We start from the raw sequence: 20,161 nt of genomic DNA on the forward strand, positions 1-20,161 counted from the left end.
TCTGATGGTAGATTGTATTTCTGTGGGATCGGTGGTGATATCCCCTTTTTCGTTTTTTATTGCATCTATTTGATTCTTCTCTCTTTTCTTCTTTATTAGTCTTGCTAGCGGTCCATCAATTTTGTTGATCTTTTCAAAAAACCAGCTCCTGGATTCATTAATTTTTTGAAGGGTTTTTTGTGTCTCTATTTCCTTCAGTTCTGCTCTGATTTTAGTTATTTCTAGCCTTCTGCTAGCTTTTGAATGTGTTTGCTCTTGCTTTTCTAGTTCTTTTAATTGTGATGTTAGGGTGTCAATTTTGGATCTTTCCTGCTTTCTCTTGTGGGCATTTAGTGCTATAAATTTCCCTCTACACACTGCTTTGAATGTGTCCCAGAGATTCTGGTATGTTGTATCTTTGTTCTCGTCGGTTTCAAAGAACATCTTTATTTCTGCCTTCATTTCATTATGTACCCAATAGTCATTCAGGAGCAGGTTGTTCAGTTTCCATGTAGTTGAGCAGTTTTGAGTGAATTTCTTAATCCTGAGTTCTAGTTTGATTGCACTGTGGTCTGAGAGACAGTTTGTTATAATTTCTGTTCTTTTACATTTGCTGAGGAGAGCTTTACTTCCAACTATGTGGTCAATTTTGGAATAGGTGTGGTGTGGTCCTGAAAAAAATGTATATTCTGATGACTTGGGGTGGAGAGTTCTGTAGATGTCTATTAGGTCCACTTTATGTAGAGCTGAGTTCAATTCCTGGATATCCTTGTTAACTTTCTGTCTCGTTGATCTGTCTAATGTTGACAGTGGGGTGTTAAAATCTCCCATTATTATTGTGTGGGAGTTTGAGTCCCTTTGTAGGTGACTGAGGACTTGCTTTATGAATCTGGGTGCTCCTGTGTTGGGTGCATATATATTTAGGATAGTTAGCTCTTCTTGTTGAATTGATCCCTTTACCATTATGTAATGGCCTTCTTTGTCTCTTTTGATCTTTGTTGGTTTAAAGTCTATTTTATCAGAGACTAGGATTGCAACCCCTGCCTTTTTTTGTTTTCCAGTTGCTTGATAGATCTTCCTCCATCCCTTTATTTTGAGTCTATATGTGTCTCTGCACGTGAGATGGGTTTCCTGAATACAGCACACTGATGGGTCCTGACTCCTTATCCAGTTTGCCAGTCTGTGTCTTTTGATTGGAGCATTTAGCCCATTTACATTTAACGTTAAAATTGTTATGTGTGAATCTGATCCTGTCATTATGATGTTAGTTGGTTATTTTGCTCGTTAGTTGCTATTGTTTCTTCCTAGGCTCGATGGTCTTTACAATTTGGCATGTTTTTGCAGTGGCTGGTACCGGTTGTTCCTTTCCATGTTTAGTGCTTCCTTCAGGAGCTCTTTTAGGGCAGGCCTGGTGGTGACAAAATCACTCAGCGTTTGCTTGTCTGTAAAGTATTTTATTTCTCCTTCACTTATGAAGCTTAGTTTGGCGGGATAGCAAATTCTGGGTTGAAAATTCTTTTCTTTAAGAATGTTGAATATCAGCCCCCACTCTCTTCTGGCTTGTAGAGTTTCTGCTGAGAGATCAGCCGTTAGTCTGATGGGCTTCCCTTTGTGGGTAACCCGACCTTTCTCTCTGGCTGCCCTTAACATTTTTTCCTTCATTTCAACCAGTACAGTAGTTTTTAAGGTACGATTTGCTATGTGGTCTATTTCTATTGTTCACCATTTCTTCACACAATTCTGAATTTCCCAATGAATGTTTACTTTATAAGTATTATTTAGATACATCCTGAAATTGACTTAGAGGATAGAGGAATAAAGGAACTGTCATTCAACCTTGCTGAAAGTTAGTTCCTTGAAAATTTAAATGTGAGGTTATAATTTAGAATCTTTTCCTTGTTATTTTTGTTTCAGATCGAACCCACAGAATTAGCCGAGAACTGTTTCTGGTTAAAAGTCAAAGAAGACAAGTTTGAGGATCCAGATCTCTTTGCCAAATTGGCATTGAATTTTGCTACTCAGATAAAAGGTACATTTTTAAAAATAAAATATAAGTTCCTGATTCAGGTATAATTTAATTTAGTGCTTTGCTAAAAATTTCTAGTGATGGTATATGTATACTTTTCCCACACTGGACAGGGTGAAACATAAGTCGATTGACATTTAACTATATTTTACCTAGTAACTAAAGAAGGAAATTTATTTTACCTTTGAATTTTATTATACATAAATGTTATTATTCTTCTGAAAACACCGGTTTTATTTTTACTGTTAAATATGTGTGTTGCAGTGCTCCATTATAAAATAGTCGTTTTTACTAAGAAGCAGGGGAGATGAATCTGTTGATTCATCGTGTAAGAGAAAATAATGTAAGAGAACACTAAAGTCTCAGAATTTTTCATGAAATTGAAATAAGATTGGTCCCATAGTCTTAAATAGTCTTTCCTGTCATGCTTGTATTACTTATCAATTTGGATTCCTAGGAAATGTTGTAGTTTTTTCTATAATTAGGTATTTTCTATTAATATCAAAATCCAGTGCCTTATAAGTATTGTTTACTGATTTGATAATAGAGTGCTTTGTTTATGATCAGATCCTTTATTTATTTGCTTGTGAATTTCACACATGATTTTGTTACTATACAGGTAGCTTCTCAATCTCATAATAGATCATTATGGTTCATTAATTTTTGGTATTTTATTTCAACATGATTATTTCACCAATTATTGTAGAAGTGATAGTTTAGTTAAGGATATTACTTTTTGTCTGAATGAGTCCTTGCATTTGAAAAATGGAAATAATCCATACTCTCATGCCCTTGGAATTAGCACTTTTATCATTCATTTGTCTGATTTGTCACATTATGCCTTAGAATATGAGAATATAAATTTTGGAAGATAGAGAAGTGTGAAAATTAGTTTCTTTTTTTTAGATTATTTACACTAGAGATTGTTGTGCTGTATTTGTTGTTCTTTGTAAATTGAAGTTCACATGCACACACAAATCTGGGGTGATTAGACTATTCTGAAGAATTTTGACATTTAAAAAAAGTTACTACTATTAGGCTGTTTAAAAAATAGTTACTACTATTTCTTTTTTCTCATTTGGTATCACAGACCTCACGTTTAAAGAATTCTTCGATGATTCAAGTGATTACCATTTATTATAATCACTTTTTGAAGTTAAAAAATTGCTTGTAGCAAAGGGTTCATGCTTATAGCAAATTAGTCATATAGTAAAATAAGGTCGTTTAACAAATGTAAATCTCCCTTCAATCTCAGACTTACAGCATTTTGCCCAGATAAAATCATTAATTCTAATTTTTCACATTTTCTCCTAGAAATAGTCTATGCCTCTCAACACATATGCGCATTTATCATTTTTTGTTTTTTATTCCTTGCTGTTTTCACCAACTGTGCTTAAAGATTATTCTGTAGGTGCTTGTGTTTATCTACTGTGTTCTTTTTACATACTGCTTAGAATTTTGTGTATGGGCCTATCTTAATTTAATTAATCCCATATTAATGGCTATTTAGATTAGTTCTAGTCTTTTGCTTGTTTAAGAAATGCTGTGGTGAACATGACTCTATATATGCTGTTTTTCACAAATTCTACAAGCAAAATTCCTGGATAAAATGCTGTGTACATTTACAAATTTTAAAGATAGTATGAAATTACATTCTGATGAGTTTGTATCAATTTATAGTGTCACAAATAATTTATATGAATATCTGTTTTCCCAAAATCTTTGCCCACCTCAGAGGTGAAAATGGTAAATCGTTGTTATAATTTTTGCTTTTTGAATATGGAGTGAGATTGAGCACATTTTCTTATATTCACAGGCAATTTTATTTTACTTTCATTTTAAAAAATAATTTTAACTCTTATTTTATATTCAGGGGGTACATGTGCAGGATTGTTACATGGGTATATTGCATGATTCTGAGGTTTGGGACGCAAATGATCCCATCATCCAGGTAGTGATGAGCATAGTACCTGACCATTAGTTTTTTAATCTTTGCCCTCTTCCCTCCCTCTGTTCTCTATTAGCCCCCAGTGTCTATTCCCATCTTTGTGTCCAAGAATACCCAGTATTTAGCTCCCACTTATAAGTGAGAACATGCAATATTTAATTTTCTGTTCCTGCATTAATTTGCTTAGGATAATGGCCTCCAGCTGCATCCATGTTACTGCAAAGGATATCATTTTTTATTTATTTATATTTATTCACTCATTCATTCATTCATTCATTCATTCATTTTGAGACAGAGTTTCGGTCTTGTTGCCCAGCCTGGAGTGCAATAGCGCGATCTTGGCTCACTGCAACCTCTGCCTCCTGAGTTCAAGCAGTTCTCCTACCTGAGCCTCCCGAGTATCTGGGATTACAGGCGCCCACCACCCTTAGCTAATTTTTCTATTTTTAGTAGAGACTGGGTTTCACCTTGTTGGCCAGGCTAGTCTCAAACTCCTGGCCTCAGGTAATCCACCCGCCTCGGCCTCCCAAAGTGCTAGGATTACAGGCGTGAGCCACCATGCCCGGCCAGGATATGATTTTTTTGAATTATGGCTGCATAGTATTCCATGGTGTATATGTACCACATTTTCTTTATCCAATCCACTGTTGATGGGCACTTAGTTTGATTCCATGCCTTTGCTATTGTAAACAGTGCTGTGATGCACATAAAAGTGCATGTGTCTTTTGGGGGAAATGATTTCTTTTCTTTTGGATTTAAACCTAGTAATGTGATTGCCGAGTAGAATGGTAGTTCTGTTTTAAGTTATTTGAGAACTCTCTGAACTGCTTTCTATAGTGGCTGAACTAATTTACATTCTTACCAACAGTGTATAAGTGTTCTGTTTTCTCCACAGCCTTGCCAGCATCTGTTTGGGTTTTTTTTTTTTTTTTTTTTTGGCTTTTTAGTAATAGCCATGCTGATTCGTGTGAAATGGTATCTTATTGTGGTTTCAATTTTTCATTTCCCTGATGATTAGTGTTATGAGCATTTTTTCATGTTTGTCAGCCTCTTGTATGTCTTTTTATTTTTATTTTATTTATTTATTTATTTTGTGACAGAGTTTCGCTCTTGTTGCCCAGGCTGGAATGTGATGGTGCAATCTCAGCACACTGCAATCTCCGCCTCCTGGGTTCAAGTGATTCTCCTGCCTCAGACTCCCCAGTAGCTGGGATTACAGGCACCCGCCACCATGCGCAGCTAATTTTTGTATTTTTAGTAGAGATGAGGTTTCACCATGTTGGCCAGGCTGGTCTCGAACTCCCGACCTCAGGTGATCCACCTGTCTCAGCCTTCCAAAGTGCTGGGATTACAGGCGTGAGCCACCATGCCTGGCCCATATGTCTTCTTTTGAGAAGTGTCTGTTCATGTTCTTTGCCCACTTTTTAATGGGGTTATTTTTTTGGTTGTTGATTTCTTTAAGTTCCTTATAGATTCTGGGTATTAGACCTTTGTCAGATGCATAGTTTGTGAATATTTTCTTCCATTGTGCAGGTTGTCTGTTTATTCTGTTAATAGTTTATTTTGTTGTGCAGAAGCTCTTTAGTTTAATTAAGTCTGATTCATCAATTTTTGTTACAGTTGCTTTTGAGAACTTAGTCATGAGTTATTTCCCAAGGCAGATGTCCAGAATGGTGTTTCCTAGGTTTTCTTATAGGATTTTCATAGTTTGAGGTCTTATATTTAATTCTTTAATCCATTTTGACTTTTTGTGTGTGGTAAAAGACAGGCTTTCAGTTTTGTTCTTCTGCATATGGCTAGCCAGCTATCACAGCGCCATTTATTGAATAGGTAGTCCTTTCTCCATTTGTTTATTTTTGTTTGACTTTGTCAAAATTCAGATGGCTGTAGGTGTGCAGCTTTATTTCTTGGTTCTCTTCGTCTGTTCCATTGGTCTATGTGTCTATTTTTGTATCAGTACCATGCTGTTTTGGTTATGGTAGCCTTGTAATATAGTTTGAAGTCAGGTAATATGATGCCTCTGGCTTTGTGCTTTTCGCTTAGGATTGCTTTGGCTATTTGGGCTCTTTTCTGATTCGATGTGAATTTTAGAATAGTTTTTTTCTAAGCCTGTGAAAAATGACACTGGTAGTTTGGTAGGAATAGTATTGAATCTGTAAATTGCTTTGGGGGCAGTATGACCTTTTTAATGATATTGACTCATCCAATTTATGAGCATGAGATGTTCTTCCATTTGTTTGTGTCATTCATTATTTCTTTTAGTGGTGTTTTGTGGCTCTCCTTGTAGAGATCTTTCACCTTCTTGGTTAGATGTGTATGCCTAGGTATTTCATTTTTTTTTGCCTATTGTAAATGATATTGTGTTCTTGTTTTGGCTCTCAGCTTGAGAGTTATTAGTATGTAGAAATGATACTTGCTTTTGTACGTTGAGTTTGTATTTTGAAACTTTACTGAAATTGTTTATGTGTTCCAGGAACCTTTTGGCAGAGTCTTTAGTGTTTTCTAGGTATAGGATCATGTCGTCTGTTAGGAGAGATAGTTTGACATCTTTTCCTATTCGGGTATCTTTTATTTCTTTCTCTTGCCTGATTGCTCTTCCAAGGGCTTCCAGTACTATGTTTAATAGGAAAGATGAGAGTGGGCATCCTTGTCTTACTCCAGTTCTCAAGGGGAGTGCTTCCAGCTTTCCTCCATTCAGTATGATGTTGGCTGTGGGCTTGTCATAGATAGCTCTTATTATTTTGAGGTGTGCCTAGTTTCTTGTGGATTTTGATCATGAAGGGATGCTGGATCTTATTGATGGCTTTTTCCATGTCTATTGAGATGATCATATGGTTTTTGTTTTTAATTCTGTTTATGTGATGAATCACACTTATTTTATAGATGTTGATAAACATTGAATCCTAGAAATAAAGCCTACTTGATCTTGCCAGAGTAACTTTCTGATGTTGTGCTTGATTTGGTTTGCTGGTATTTTGTTGAGAATTTTTATGTTTATGTTCATTAGAGATAGTGGCCTGTAGTTTTCATGTTCTGTTTCTTTGCAAGGTTTTGCTATCAGGGTGATGCTGGCTTCATAGACTTATGGAGGAGTCCCTACTCTTCAATGTTTTGAAACAGTTTCAGTAGAATTGGTACCAGCTCTTCTTTCTATGTCTGGTAGACTTCAGCTGTGAAACTGTCTGTTCTGGGTGTTGTTTGTTTGTTTTTTTTTTTTTTTTTTTTTACTTTAAATTACTGATTTAATTGTGGAACTCAATATTTGTCTGTTCCGGGTTTCAGTTTCTTCCCGATTCAATCTTGGGAGGTTGTGTGTTTCCAGGAATTTATCTGTCTCCTCTATATTTTGTAGTTGGTTTACACAGAAGTATACATAAACAGTCTCTGAGGATCTTTTATTTTTCTGCAGGATCATTTGTAATGTCACCTTTGTTGTTTCTTATTGTGCTTATTTGGATGGCCTCTTTTTTTTTTTTTTAATCTAGGTAGCGGTCCATTTATCTTGTTTATGCATTCAAAGAATCAACTTTTGGTTTAGTTAATTCTTTGTGTGGATTTTTGGGTATCATTGTCATTCCGTTCTTCTCTGGTTTTGTTCATTTCCTATGCTAGCTTTTGCATTGATTTGCTCTTGTTTTACTGCTTCCTCTAGGTGTGAAGCTAGATCTTTAATTTGAGATTTTTCTAACTTTTTCAGGTAGGCCTTTAGTGCTATTAACTTCCCTTTTAATACTGCTTTTGCTGCATCCCCAAGATTTTGGTATGTTGTGTCTCTTTTCATTTATTCCAAAAAAATTTTGAATTCTGTAAAGGCATAAAATTTCTTTTTCTGTAAACTTCCCCCTCCATTTCTTTGCATATTTTCTATTGAGCATTTACCCTTTTGATTATGGACTTATTTGAATTGAATGCTACACGAATCATAGATTTTATAAAATTTTAGAGTTAGTCTGGATCTTAGAAGTTATTTAAACACAGACTCTTTGTTTTACCAATGAAGAAACTGAAGTAAGAGACAATGAGGTAAGTGTAAAACCCATTAAAGATAGCGTGGTATAGTAGGAAAAGCCAGAGGAAATAAATTCACACATATTTGCATTCCAGCTATGATACTTGTAACCTCGGAGACTGAATTTTTTCATACATAAAATTAATAGGCTAATGTTTACCTGGTAGTATTGTGAGAATTAAACAGTTATATATTTAAAGCACTCAGCACATTGGTATCCCTTTCATTTAACTTGATGCTCTGTGTGTGTGTGTGTGTGTGTGTGTGTGTGTGTGTGTGTGTGTGTGTATGTATGTGTGTGTGTGTCTTAGTTATTGTTGCTTCGGTACAACTGTTAATTCAGCAAAATTTACTACTCTTCTTTTCAGCACTTGGTAGAGCTAATCAGTCAGAATTGAAGCAATTCTTACTGCAGCTGCCAAAACCTAATCAAACCAAATCAAAACCAAACAAAATTCATATAAAACCTCTCATGTATGTATTGCTGAGAATGCTTTATTTTCATTCCTCTTAACTTTGATTCTTTGAATTTTCTATTTCACGCCACTACGACTTCCCTAATTGTGGATATTTAAGTAGAAATCTGGAAAGGATCACCTTTCAGTACCATTACTTTTACTAAAATTTACTTCTGAAAGGACATATACAGGATCAATTATCCATCATAGCCTATTTCAGACATGCACACCATAGCTAAAACAAATTTTAACGATACTAAACTGCCATTCTTTTGTAACACACAGTAACTATTGATTGATGTTACTATAATTGCTGAAGTTCCTTGTCATTCGCAGTGCCTTGATTCATAATGTGGTCAATAGGTGGCAGGTTTAGTAAGAAATCAGCAGGAGGGTCTGCTTTCATGAAACTTAAACTTCACCGCCCGGGTTTGCTTTTCTCTAGGGCACCTTTTTCCCCCATTTTGCTGTTCGTTGCAGCTCACTCAGCTGCATTCTGGAAGGAGCATCATTCCTGTTTTTGCTAATAGCTGTTTCAAAACCTCTTAGACCAGTGTTCTAAAACCTCTGACTATTTTTCACTACTGCAAGAACATAGGAGAGCTCATGCCTCTGCCCTCACTAAGTGTACTGTAAAGCACTACAAGTCTATTTTTCAGGAAGTTGTTTAAGAGCTAAATAGGAGCTTTAAAATACACTAGTTCTCATATCTATAATATTTAAATGTTTAAATAAGTAGCATAAAATTATACTTCCTATTTAAATTACTCTTAGAGTTTTAGAGAAAATTATTTTTAATGTGTTATTTAAAAACAGATTATTTCTGTTCTACGAAAGAATGGATATCTTATTTCATTTAGGTTAAGTTTGTAGAGTATCTATTATGTGCGAGGTTCTATACTAAATGGGAGGGAAAGAAATGAATAAGATCTTGTCCAGGCACCAGGGAACTCACAATCTACTGAGAGAGGTAGGAGGATGCCCAGTATATTTAGTCAAGTTGTAGTAAATGTTAGAGTAGATATTTTTTTTTAAGCTACTGGGGTACAAAAACAAATAATTAATTTTGAGTAGGGTCAATGGAGATTCTAGAGGTAGTATAATTAGAGTTGGGACTTGAAATTTTAATATAATTTCTATAGGGAAAGAAGGAAGGAAAGACGGCATTCTAGCTAGAGAATACCATTAGTAAAATGTTAAAAGAAAAACTTGAGACAAATCAAATTTTACAGAATTCATTTGAGCAAGGAATCATTCATTAATTGGTCAGCATTCAGAACCAGCAGGGTTTCAGTGTGAGCCTCAACCTTTCATAGTATGAACATGGGAACAAAGTAGAAAAAATCATCTAATTGTCTACGGATAGTCATTTATCTCATTTGGGCTTGGTGTGATGAGACATTTGCCTTGTCTGGGAATAGGCTCATCAGTTGGCTGCCTACAGTTGGCTGAAGTTTGGCTGTTTGTGATTGGCTGAAGCTCAGCTGCTTAAAATATACAGTTGGAGTTTCATCTCTGTGTAGGCCTCTGCATCCATGGATTCAACCAACCATGGGCAGAAAATATTTGAAAAAAATTAAAAATATAATACGCTGAGCGTCGTGACTCATGCCTATAATCTCAGCACTTTGGGAGGCCAAGGTGGGAGGATCATTTGGACTCAGGACTTTGAGACCAGCCTGGGCAACATAGACCCCATCTCTGCAAAAAGTAAAAAAATTAACTGGGTGTGGTGATGTGCACCTGGAGTCCCAGTTACTTGAGAGGCTGAAGTGGGAGGGTCACTTGAACCTGGGAAGTTTAGGTTGCAGTGAGCCGTGATCGTGCCCCTGCACTCCAGTCAGGATGGCAGAGTGAGACCCTGTCTCAAAAGAAAGAAATGTAAAAAATACAGTATAACAACTATTTACATAGTATTTACATTAATGGCAGAAACTGCAATTACTTTTTCATAAACATAATATTTAGGTATTATAACTAATCTAGAGATGATTTAAAGTATATGGGAGGATGTGCATAGCTTCTGTATGAATACTATGCCATTTTATAGTAGGCATTTGAATATTTGCTTTTTTTTTTTTTTTTTTGAGACAGAGTTTTGCTCTTGTTGCCCAGGCTGGAGTGCAATGGTGCAATCTCAGCTCACCACAACCTCCACCTTACGGGTTCAAGTGATTCTCCTGCCTCAGCCTCCTGAGTAGCTGGGATTACAGGCATGTGCCATCACGCCCGACTAATTTTGTATTTTTAGTAGAGACAGGGTTTCTCCATGTTGGTCAGGCTGGTCTCGAACTCCCGACCTCAGGTGATCTGCCCTCCTCATCCTCCCAAAGTGCTGGGATTACAGGCGTGTGCCACTGCACCCAGCCAAATATTTGTATATTTTGGTATCTGCAAGGGCTCCTGGAACCAATCCTCAGTTGATACTAAGGGATGACTGTACTCTTTCTTTAGGTTTCCATTTGTTAAGGTGGAACGTAAAGTTTGGAGACAGTCTTGGGCCAATGATCTACTGTTCATTTAATTTGTTAATAAGGAGGGGTGAAATGCATACTGCCTTGAAGACACAGGCAGTCAGCCTTGGGTCAGGACTCTGGAATGAAGAGACTTTGTGGCGTAGGTGGCAAGGAAGCTTCACACTGAAGAATTAGGGTTTTATTCTTTAAGCATTAGTGATTTAGTAATTTGGTGATCAGCCCTTGAATAGGCGTTTTGTGGACAGATAAGTGATGGGAATATATAGATAGGAGATAGATCATTGATTGTCAGTAAATATCAGTAGTCTAGGTAAGATATGATGATATCCTGACTAGTATGAATTCTTAATCTGCATCTCTAAGGTCTATTCTAGTTCCCAAATCTTGTACCTTCATGCTTATGACATTTACGTTCTACTCACAAGCCATAATAATGTCATATTACAAAACATATTTCAAAATACTCTCTGAATTCATGAAATACATATGTCAGAAACAGCTGGAGAATATCCTGTTAGTAGCTTTGAATATGTATCATATATGTAAGTGTTGGAATTTGTACATATGTTCTAGTTTTATTATTCAATTTGATGATATTTGGGGGCATAGAATCATCAAGGCTAGAATGGTAGTGTCATTCTCCTTTAAAAACTATAGTAATTGTAGACAATAATGATATTATATAAGATTTAAAGTAATGATGGTTGATATTAACTAAATTTGAAATAATAATAAAATATGTAGCTTATAACTGCTAATTCTAATTAGAATTTCTAGGGTTCTCTAGAGGCTTCAGGAAGAACAAAGATAGTGTGGGTAGAAGTTGTAAGCAATTTCTTTGCTTTTAATGTTGCTTGGAGGAAATATAAGAAGTAAACATAAGAGCTTAATAAAACTTAGCTTCTTTAATAATATATTTCTATAGTGCAATTTAGCTTTAATAATAACAAAATCGAGGTGTTATAAATATTTGAAATGCATATAAATGTCATTTTGCAGTGCTTGAAATATTGGACATAGCTTCAACCTTATGGTGTAACTGAGATTGAAGTTGTGTGTATGTAAAAGCACTTTTTCTTTAGGATCATATTTTAATGTGTGTTTCTTAGTCTTAGAATCAACTGGCTGCTTCTGAAGATACCCACCCTTGCTTGGTTGCTCAATACAGTCTTCTATATTTAGTGAACTAATGAAAAGACAAAAGAGTAGTAAAGTGTAATTCATCTTTGTCTTCATAATATAGAAATTCTTGCAATTGACTTGAAATTAATGAGATGTCAGTCTCAGAGTGCACAGCCCTTGTAAGATGGTGCTAACGTGTCCAGAGAGAGTTCGTGTCCTAACAAATAATTTGTCATCTTAATGACACAACATGCATCCTTCTGTAGTATAAGCTTTAATGTATATGGTAACAAACCAGGAAGGCTTAATTCTTTCAGGCAGCAAACTAAAAACCATACTTAACTATCTTAGTGTGTTTGGGCTGCTATCACAAAATACCATAAATTGGGTAGCTTATAAACCACAGAAATTTATTTCTCACACTTCTGGAGACTAAGAATCCAAGATCAAAATACTGGTATATTTGGTGTCTTTTGAGGACCTTCTTTCTGGGTTATGGAGGGTAGCTTCTTTCTGTAACTTCACATGGTGGAAGTGGTGAGCTGTCTTTTTGGAGTCTTTGTTATAAGGGCACTAATACAATCATGAAGGCTCTGCCCTCGTGACATAATCACCTCTCATAGGCCTGACCTCCTGATACCATCACCTTGTGTGCAGGTTGGAACATATGAATTTAAGGGGGACATAAACCTTCAGTCCATTGCAATACCTGTACGTAATTTCTTTTCTTTCCCTCCCTCCCTCCCTCTTTCCCTCCCTCCCTTCCTTCCTTCTTTTCCACTCTGTCACCCAGGCTGGAGTGCACTGGCATGATTACAACTCACTGCAGCCTCGACCTCCCAGGGTCATGTGATCCTCCCACCTCAGCCTCCCTGGTAGCTGGGACTATAAGTGTGCACCACGATACCTGGCTAATTTTTTGTATTTTTTGTAGAAATAGGGTTTCACCAGGAGGCGGAGCTTGCAGTGAGCCAAGATCACGCCACTGCACTCCAGCCTGGGCGACAGAGCAAGACTCTGTCTCAAAAAAAAAAAAAAAAAAAAAAAAAAAAAGAAATAGGATTTCACCATGTTGCCCAGGGTGATCTCAAACTTCTGGGCTCAAGCAATCCACCTGCCTCGGCCTCCCAAAGTGCTAGGAATACAGGTGTAAGCCACTGTGTCCAGCCCATAATTTCATCATTTTAATTATATCTAAAGTTTTTTGGATTTCTAAATATAAATAATTATTTTTGTATATCACTTTACCAAAGCGTTTTTTTTCGTTATGGACATTTTAAGTGTTTCAACTTACGATGACACACATTCATTTCCAGTTGTCATTTTCTAGCATTAATCACCTCCTTTATGTAAAAGAAGGAACAAGGGATGTTTCAGCCAGAGATACATGACATTGTTTAATTATAAGTCCCCAATTGTAGAGAGAAAGAGAGTATCTTCTGCCTTCTAAGCAAATAGACTTCAAAATAGCTCTGTCTTTACATATTGACAGTATGTGGTGATTGTACTACTTCTATTAATATAATACCATCTCTACAACATCTAATAACAGCAATAATAGTAATAATTATAATTAAAACAATAATAGCACATTTATTAAACATTATATCCCAAGAGCGATGATAATTATTTTAAATTCATATCATACCAACCTCATGCCAACCCTAGGTACTTGTATTGTTGTTTTGTCGGTTAAGAAACTGAGACTATGGGAGATTAAGCAATATTTTGTTTACATATCTAGTAAGTGGCAAAATGGTGATTTGAGCCCAGGTTTGTGTCTGTATGCTGTAACAATGACTTTTAATGGCTTCTATGCCCTTAGTAATTTGTGCATTTTGTTGCACTGTTAACTGATCCCTTTTTCATATGGTTAATCATATAGTTCCACGTATATTGTATTATCTTGTGAAATATGTAATCCTATTATCCTGGCACTAAAGAGAGTTCTTCAGAGCTCAAACCAAAACTAGGAAGCTGCACGTTATCCATGGAAAGAAATAAGGTTCTTTCTATAACTTAGATTTTTTAAGGCATTTTCTATGTAGAATCTGTCAGTGGTGAAACGTTGCCGTGACTTGAAGTCTGCCTTTTCTAATAATGAGTGAAGGAATGTGGTCTTCATGTCATTAGGCATTTGGTAATGATATATTGATATAGTTGAGATGCATAAAGTAATGAAATCAATTTTTCACTTGGACTCTTTTGAAGTTAGCTTCATAACATTACAGACACCTTGTGTTATTTTAATATGACACTTTTAGCTATGAGTTAGTGAGACTGCCTTTTCCCATTTCAGTGATTTTTGCTGATAAATATATAGATTAAGCACAATAACAAGTGTTCTGTTAATAGCATTTCTAAGTCATATAGCTTCTCATTCATATTTGGAATCATTATTCTAAGTAAATTAGTTTTGTTTTTTTTTTTTTCAAAGACAGAGTGTTGCTCTGTTGCCCAGGCTGGAGTGCAGTGGCATAATCTCGGCTCATTGCAACCTCTGCCTCCCGGGTTCAAGTGATTCTCCTGCCTCACCCACCCAAGTAGCTGGGTGCACACCACCATGCCCGGCTAATTTTTGTATTTTTAGTAGAGACGGCATTTCGCCATGTTGGCCAGGCTGGTCTCAAATTCCTGACCTCACGTAATCCACCCTCCTCAGCCTCCCAAAGTGCTGGGATTACAGGCGTGAGCCACCGCGCCTAGCCAGTAGATTAGTTTTATATTGGCAAATAGAAATTATTTACATTGAAATCCAGTGGGAAATTGTAACATTGCTGTATAAAACTACAAAGAGGTGTGCTTTGTTCTTACTGGATATTAATGGCAGTTAAACCAGTTCCAGAGTATATCTTGCATGATGTAAGAAGAACAAGAGATTGTCTGATTTAAGAAATTAATTTAGAGAGGTTCAAATCCGGTAGCTTTTCTGAAGCATTATATACAGGTAATCTTCCATTTAGTCAATTAATCCTTGTTGGTGAGATAAATTTAATGCATTCTCTTCAAACTGTATTTCAGTAATTTGTGTTCATTACTCAGTTTTGCCTAACTTAAGGATAGCCCCATTTATATTATTATTATCATTATTACAGTAATCACTAATGTTCTTTTTAGAACAATGCTTATCATCTTGTAAAGTAGGTGTGCTGATTGAGTAAGCTAAATTTTGTTATTAGGTGTCCGGCAAACACCTAATGGGAGATGTCCCAGGAAATTCAAAATTATAACAGAAAAATATCTCATCTATTTTAATGCATGCTTCTAGGAATACAGCTGCACTTGAAAACAGATTCACATTTTGTGTATGACTATCATGTTGAAAGAACTTTAACTTTTTATTTTATTGTTGTGAATAATATTAATTACCTATAGCTGCATAACCCAATATCCCAAAATTTAGCAATTAACAGAACACTCATTTATTTTCTCACAGATTCAGGAATCTTGGCAGATCTCAGCTCAGTCCTCTGTTTCAAAGTCCCTCACAAGGCTGCATACAAGATGTTGTCAGGGTTGTGGTCCTGTGTGAAGGCTTGACTGGTGAATGATTTGTTCCTAAGCTCATTCATATGATTGGCAGGATTCAGTTCCTCCAGAGTGATTGGACTGAGGGCCTTCATTCTTGGATGTTTGTTGTCCAGAACCCACCCTTGGTTCCTTGCTCATGGACCTCTCAGTAGGGCAGCTCATAAAAGTCCATTTGCTCCATCAGAGTGAAAGCCAAGGAGTGAAGAGAAAGAATGAAAGCAAGTCATTCATAAGGAAGTCAGCCTTTATAGCCTAATTTCATCATTAATAACATGTAACTAGGTTCAACCCTTACACACTGATAGGAGAATTACTCAAGGGCATGACTACCAGGATGCAGGGAACATTTGGGAGTCATTTAAGAGGCTGCATACTCACATGGATATATACAATTTGATTTTAACAAATGTTATGATATCTCTTTCTTTGATGACTTCAACAGAATCCTAATTGGTCTTTCTGCCTTCTCTCCTGTTTTGTGATAATCATGGCATTCTCATGTTTGGAACATTTCAACTGACTACCTCTTCAGGAGGAGATTGAAACTCCTTCTCATGTGTTTCAAGGTTATTTACCTTTTCACTCCCACTAAATTGTACTTAGACTGAACTCTTTTGTTCCTAGAACAGAGACACTTAAAAGACTTGGAGACTTCTCCCTGAACACACTTTAATTTAACCAATTCTTCATTTGGCTTGTATTTAGATGACACTTCCATCAGAATGCAGCCTTCACAATTTACTGTCATTGTCTTGACTCATTCACCTCCCTCATTAGACACTGAGCTTGCAGGAAGGAGGAAGCATTTCTGTTTACTATTGTTTTCTCGCATGTACCACAGCTTCTGGCAAATATAAGTATGTAACACGCAAATGAGTTACAGTTATATATACTTAGTTTCATTGCACTAAGGCAAGTACAGTAAGGTATGAGTACTAACCCATAATTATTTAGTCACATAGTAATGAAACAGGAAATTTTCCCAGACTCTTTCCTGGCGGTAACTGGAATGAGGGCACTGGAGCTAGCCAGCTGTTTTGACTGGCTGCAATTGCTTGGATGTGCTGTGCTCCACCCCTTGCAGGAGGAGGAGCACAGCTGAGTTGGTGCAGGAGCCAGGGCGAGTGCTTCTGAGTGTCAGCAGAAGCAAAACTCTGGTGCGGGCCCTGCAGCAGCATCTAGAGGGGAGTACCCACAACCCCCAAAGCCCCAGAAGGAGTGTTACAGGCGAAGCTCTTATAGCCATCTGCGGATGGCTTAAGTGTTTAACAGCTCAGTGGACCCTGTTCCTTTTCACGAGGGCAGAGAGTCAGTATAACAGTCTTCTGTAATCTGAACTCTTGTCTGGCATCCAGGAAAAATCAGTTCACACAATTGAATTTAAGGATAGTAAATGTAGGGGATGTTATTGCCAATGGAAGTGGCTCTTAGCTGGAAGGAAAGCTGGGAAGGGGATGGAGCGGGAAGGTATTCGTTCCCTGAAGTCCAGCTGTTTCCAGCTGGACTCTTTTCTAAAGTGCTGCCAATCAAGCCGTCCCTCTGAAGTCAAGCTGCTTCTCTCCAACGTTCAGCTGTTTCTTCTCGTCTCCCCTTCTCTGGGGAGTGGAACCTAGGGTTTTTATGGGTACAGGATGAGGGGCAAGGTGGGTCAGAGTTGGTTTTGGGAAAAGCAACACTCAAGTGGGAAAACAGGGATGAAAAGTTTTCACTGTGGGCCATGCTTCCAGGCTTAAAGGTGGAGCCCTCGCTAGGGACCCTGCCCTTTTCTGCCTAGAGTTTATCTGTCTCCTATCCCTATCAGTAGGAACTCACCATCTTTAGTAATTCATTCAGTGTGTGTGTGTATATATATGTATGTATATGTATAGAATATGAATCTGTTTCTTGAAAAATCCTTCTCATTACTCATTAAATACCAGAGATCTATATAATTGAGTCTGGCTGTGGCAGTTTGCTAATGTTAATTTGTACACTTATGTTCCCATGATTTAGTAATTCACTGCATTTGGGTGTTTTTAAAAAATGTATACATCAGGCCAGGTACAGTGGCTCATGCCTGTAATCCCAGCACTTTGGGAGGCCAGGGTGGGCGGATTGCATGAGATCATGAGTTCAAGACCAGCCTGGGCAACATGGTGAAACCCCATCTCTACCAAAAAAAAAAAAAAAAAATTGGCCAGGCATGGTGGCATGCACCTGTGGTCCCAACTACTTGGTAGACTGAGGTGGAAAGATCACCTGAACCCAGGGAGGTTGAGGCTGCAGTGAGCTGTGATCATGCCACTACAATGTAGCCTTGACGACAGAGTGGACCCTATCTCAGGAAAACAAAAAATGTATACATAATCACATATTTTCTTTAAAGTTTTCAAATGTGAAACTTAGATTTTTTTTTTTGTTTCAAAAGTGATTGTGGTTGATTTAGTCAAAGTTTTAAAATGTATGGTTGACCCACTTAAATAAACAACTTTAGTGGGCTGAAATATATGTCCATTTCTTGATTGTTGTTTTTTTAAGTAAAATTTTTAATTTCTTATTGTCTGTTTAAAAAATAACTGAAATACAATAATAATAGAATAACTATCAAAAGGCTTTATGAGAATGAAGATAAATATATATCACAGATTCAAAACAAACTGACAATTTCAGTAATTATATGTTAATATTTGTTGTGCCTTCACTATATGCCAGGTACTTTGTGAAGTTTTGACATGGATTATTACATTCAATCTTGTTTTCTACCCTACGCAGTAGGTACTGTTATTGAAATCATTTTGCAGATGAGCAAAGTGGAGCTTGAAATCAAGCTCAAGCAGGGTGATTCCATAGCCTACATGCTCCATTACTTTGCTGTGCTTATGACATGAACAAAGACTTGGAAATAGGATGTATTAGTACAGTCCTGAATCCACAGCTTGTGCTTTTAAACACTACTGGATCACTCTGTAGTATAACTATGCCTATGGCTCTACTATCAAAAATCTCACTTCAAGATCCCTTTATCTGCCCCACAGGACAAGGGTAAGGGTATTAATATATGAATTTGTAACCTCTGAAGTACCTTATTCTTGCCTACCCGATTCTACCTAGTTTATGTAGAGTATTAATACATTTCTATTAATTGGACCCAGTAAAAATGTACCCACAAAAGACAGAACTGACTCCATTTGCCCACTAAATGGTTTACAACATATTGAAACATGTCTCTCAATATGACACCAATCTAGAAAGAGTGAAAATATATTGAGGTTACTAACCACCCTAGATTAAGTTTTCCATTGTATGCCTGGTCTGCCTTTGTTTTATCCATGGCCACATATTAATACTATTCTGATTTCCCCCTGCTTCCTGGCACTGTTTTCTCTTGTTCTTTGTCATCTGTTGATACTGGCTTAAGGATCATTGGATGGCTGTTAATTAAATTAATTTTGTAGGAATCTAAGCAAAATATATGATGCATTCAAATGGCAAGTACAACTACTGTGAATTAACAATAGTTCCTCCGTTAGAATGGCTTACTGAGAGTTGACTGTGCCTGGCTTCATGTGATAAGAATAAACTGATAACTTGCTTCTGGCAATGTGTTAGGAAGGTGTTGTTTCCTAGCATGTAATTGCTTTTAATAGTAGGTAACAAAAAGTAACTACTCTGTGACATGTGATGCTATTAGGATATTTGTAATTTTTTTTGAAAAGAGAAGCTGGTGTGATTAGGTACCTTTTGTTCTGCTAACAGCAGTGATAAAGATGCTATCACTCCTTTCATAGGTTTTACTTACTATTTGCTCTTGCAGAATCAGATCACATCCCTATTAATTATTGGCATTTTGGTTCTATTTTATATGCTTTTGTTTTCTGAATGCTGACAATTTAAGCATTTTAATGATTGACTGCATTAGCAAATATTAATATAGCTGCATGATAGATCAGCATATGGTTCTGAAATCTTTGTAATACAGCGTATAGACATTCATTTTTAACATTTTCATAATCCATTTCAGGGCATAAACTGAACACATACACAGACTCATCGGAAATTTCTTAGATTTGAGGCAGGGTTTTGGGACACAAGCGATTTTTAAATATTTCAGACTGTGGCACAATTTAAGGGATTTCTTAAGTGTTTTTTAGCAGTTCCTGAGAAGACTTGCAATCAGCCATATTTTGGGGGGAGTGCGGGTTCACTTATATTCTATGAAAGCAATGGGATTTTTTTTCTTTAGTGTTTTCTACTTGAAAGTTTTCTGGTCTGCTAGTATTGTCTATTATCTTTATATAATGATGATGCCACCCCCTCTAATTAGTAGAGCATAATACTGTTTTGATTTTCAGTAATTTTTTTTTTTTTTTTTTGAGATGGAGTCTTTCTCTGTCCCCAGGCTGGAGTGCAGTGGCGCGATCTCGGCTCACCGCAACCTCCACCTCCTGGGTTCACGCCATTCTCCTGCCTCAGCCTCCCGAGTAGCTGGGACCACAGGCGCCTGCCAACACGCCCGGCTAATTTTTTTTGTATTTTTTAGTAGAGACGGGGTTTCACCGTGTTAGCCAGGATGGTCTCGATCTCCTGACCTCGTGATCCGCCCGCCTCGGCCTCCCAAAGTGCTGGGATTAC

At 36.9% G+C, this 20,161-nt stretch overlaps 1 protein-coding gene across 1 annotated transcript in view; it reads left to right on the forward strand.

Annotated features, from left to right (window-relative positions):
* DIAPH2 (diaphanous related formin 2) overlaps positions 1–20,161 on the forward strand; it is an 880,788-nt gene that overhangs the window by 271,749 nt on the left and 588,878 nt on the right. The window contains exon 21 of the mRNA XM_058441333.1: positions 1,894–2,008. Within this exon, the coding sequence (XP_058297316.1) occupies positions 1,894–2,008 (115 nt within the window). The remainder of the gene's footprint in view (positions 1–1,893; positions 2,009–20,161) is intronic.

Source organism: Hylobates moloch, unplaced genomic scaffold (assembly GCF_009828535.3).
Source record: "Hylobates moloch isolate HMO894 unplaced genomic scaffold, HMol_V3 SCAFFOLD_7, whole genome shotgun sequence".
NCBI classification, from domain to species: Eukaryota; Metazoa; Chordata; class Mammalia; order Primates; family Hylobatidae; genus Hylobates; species Hylobates moloch.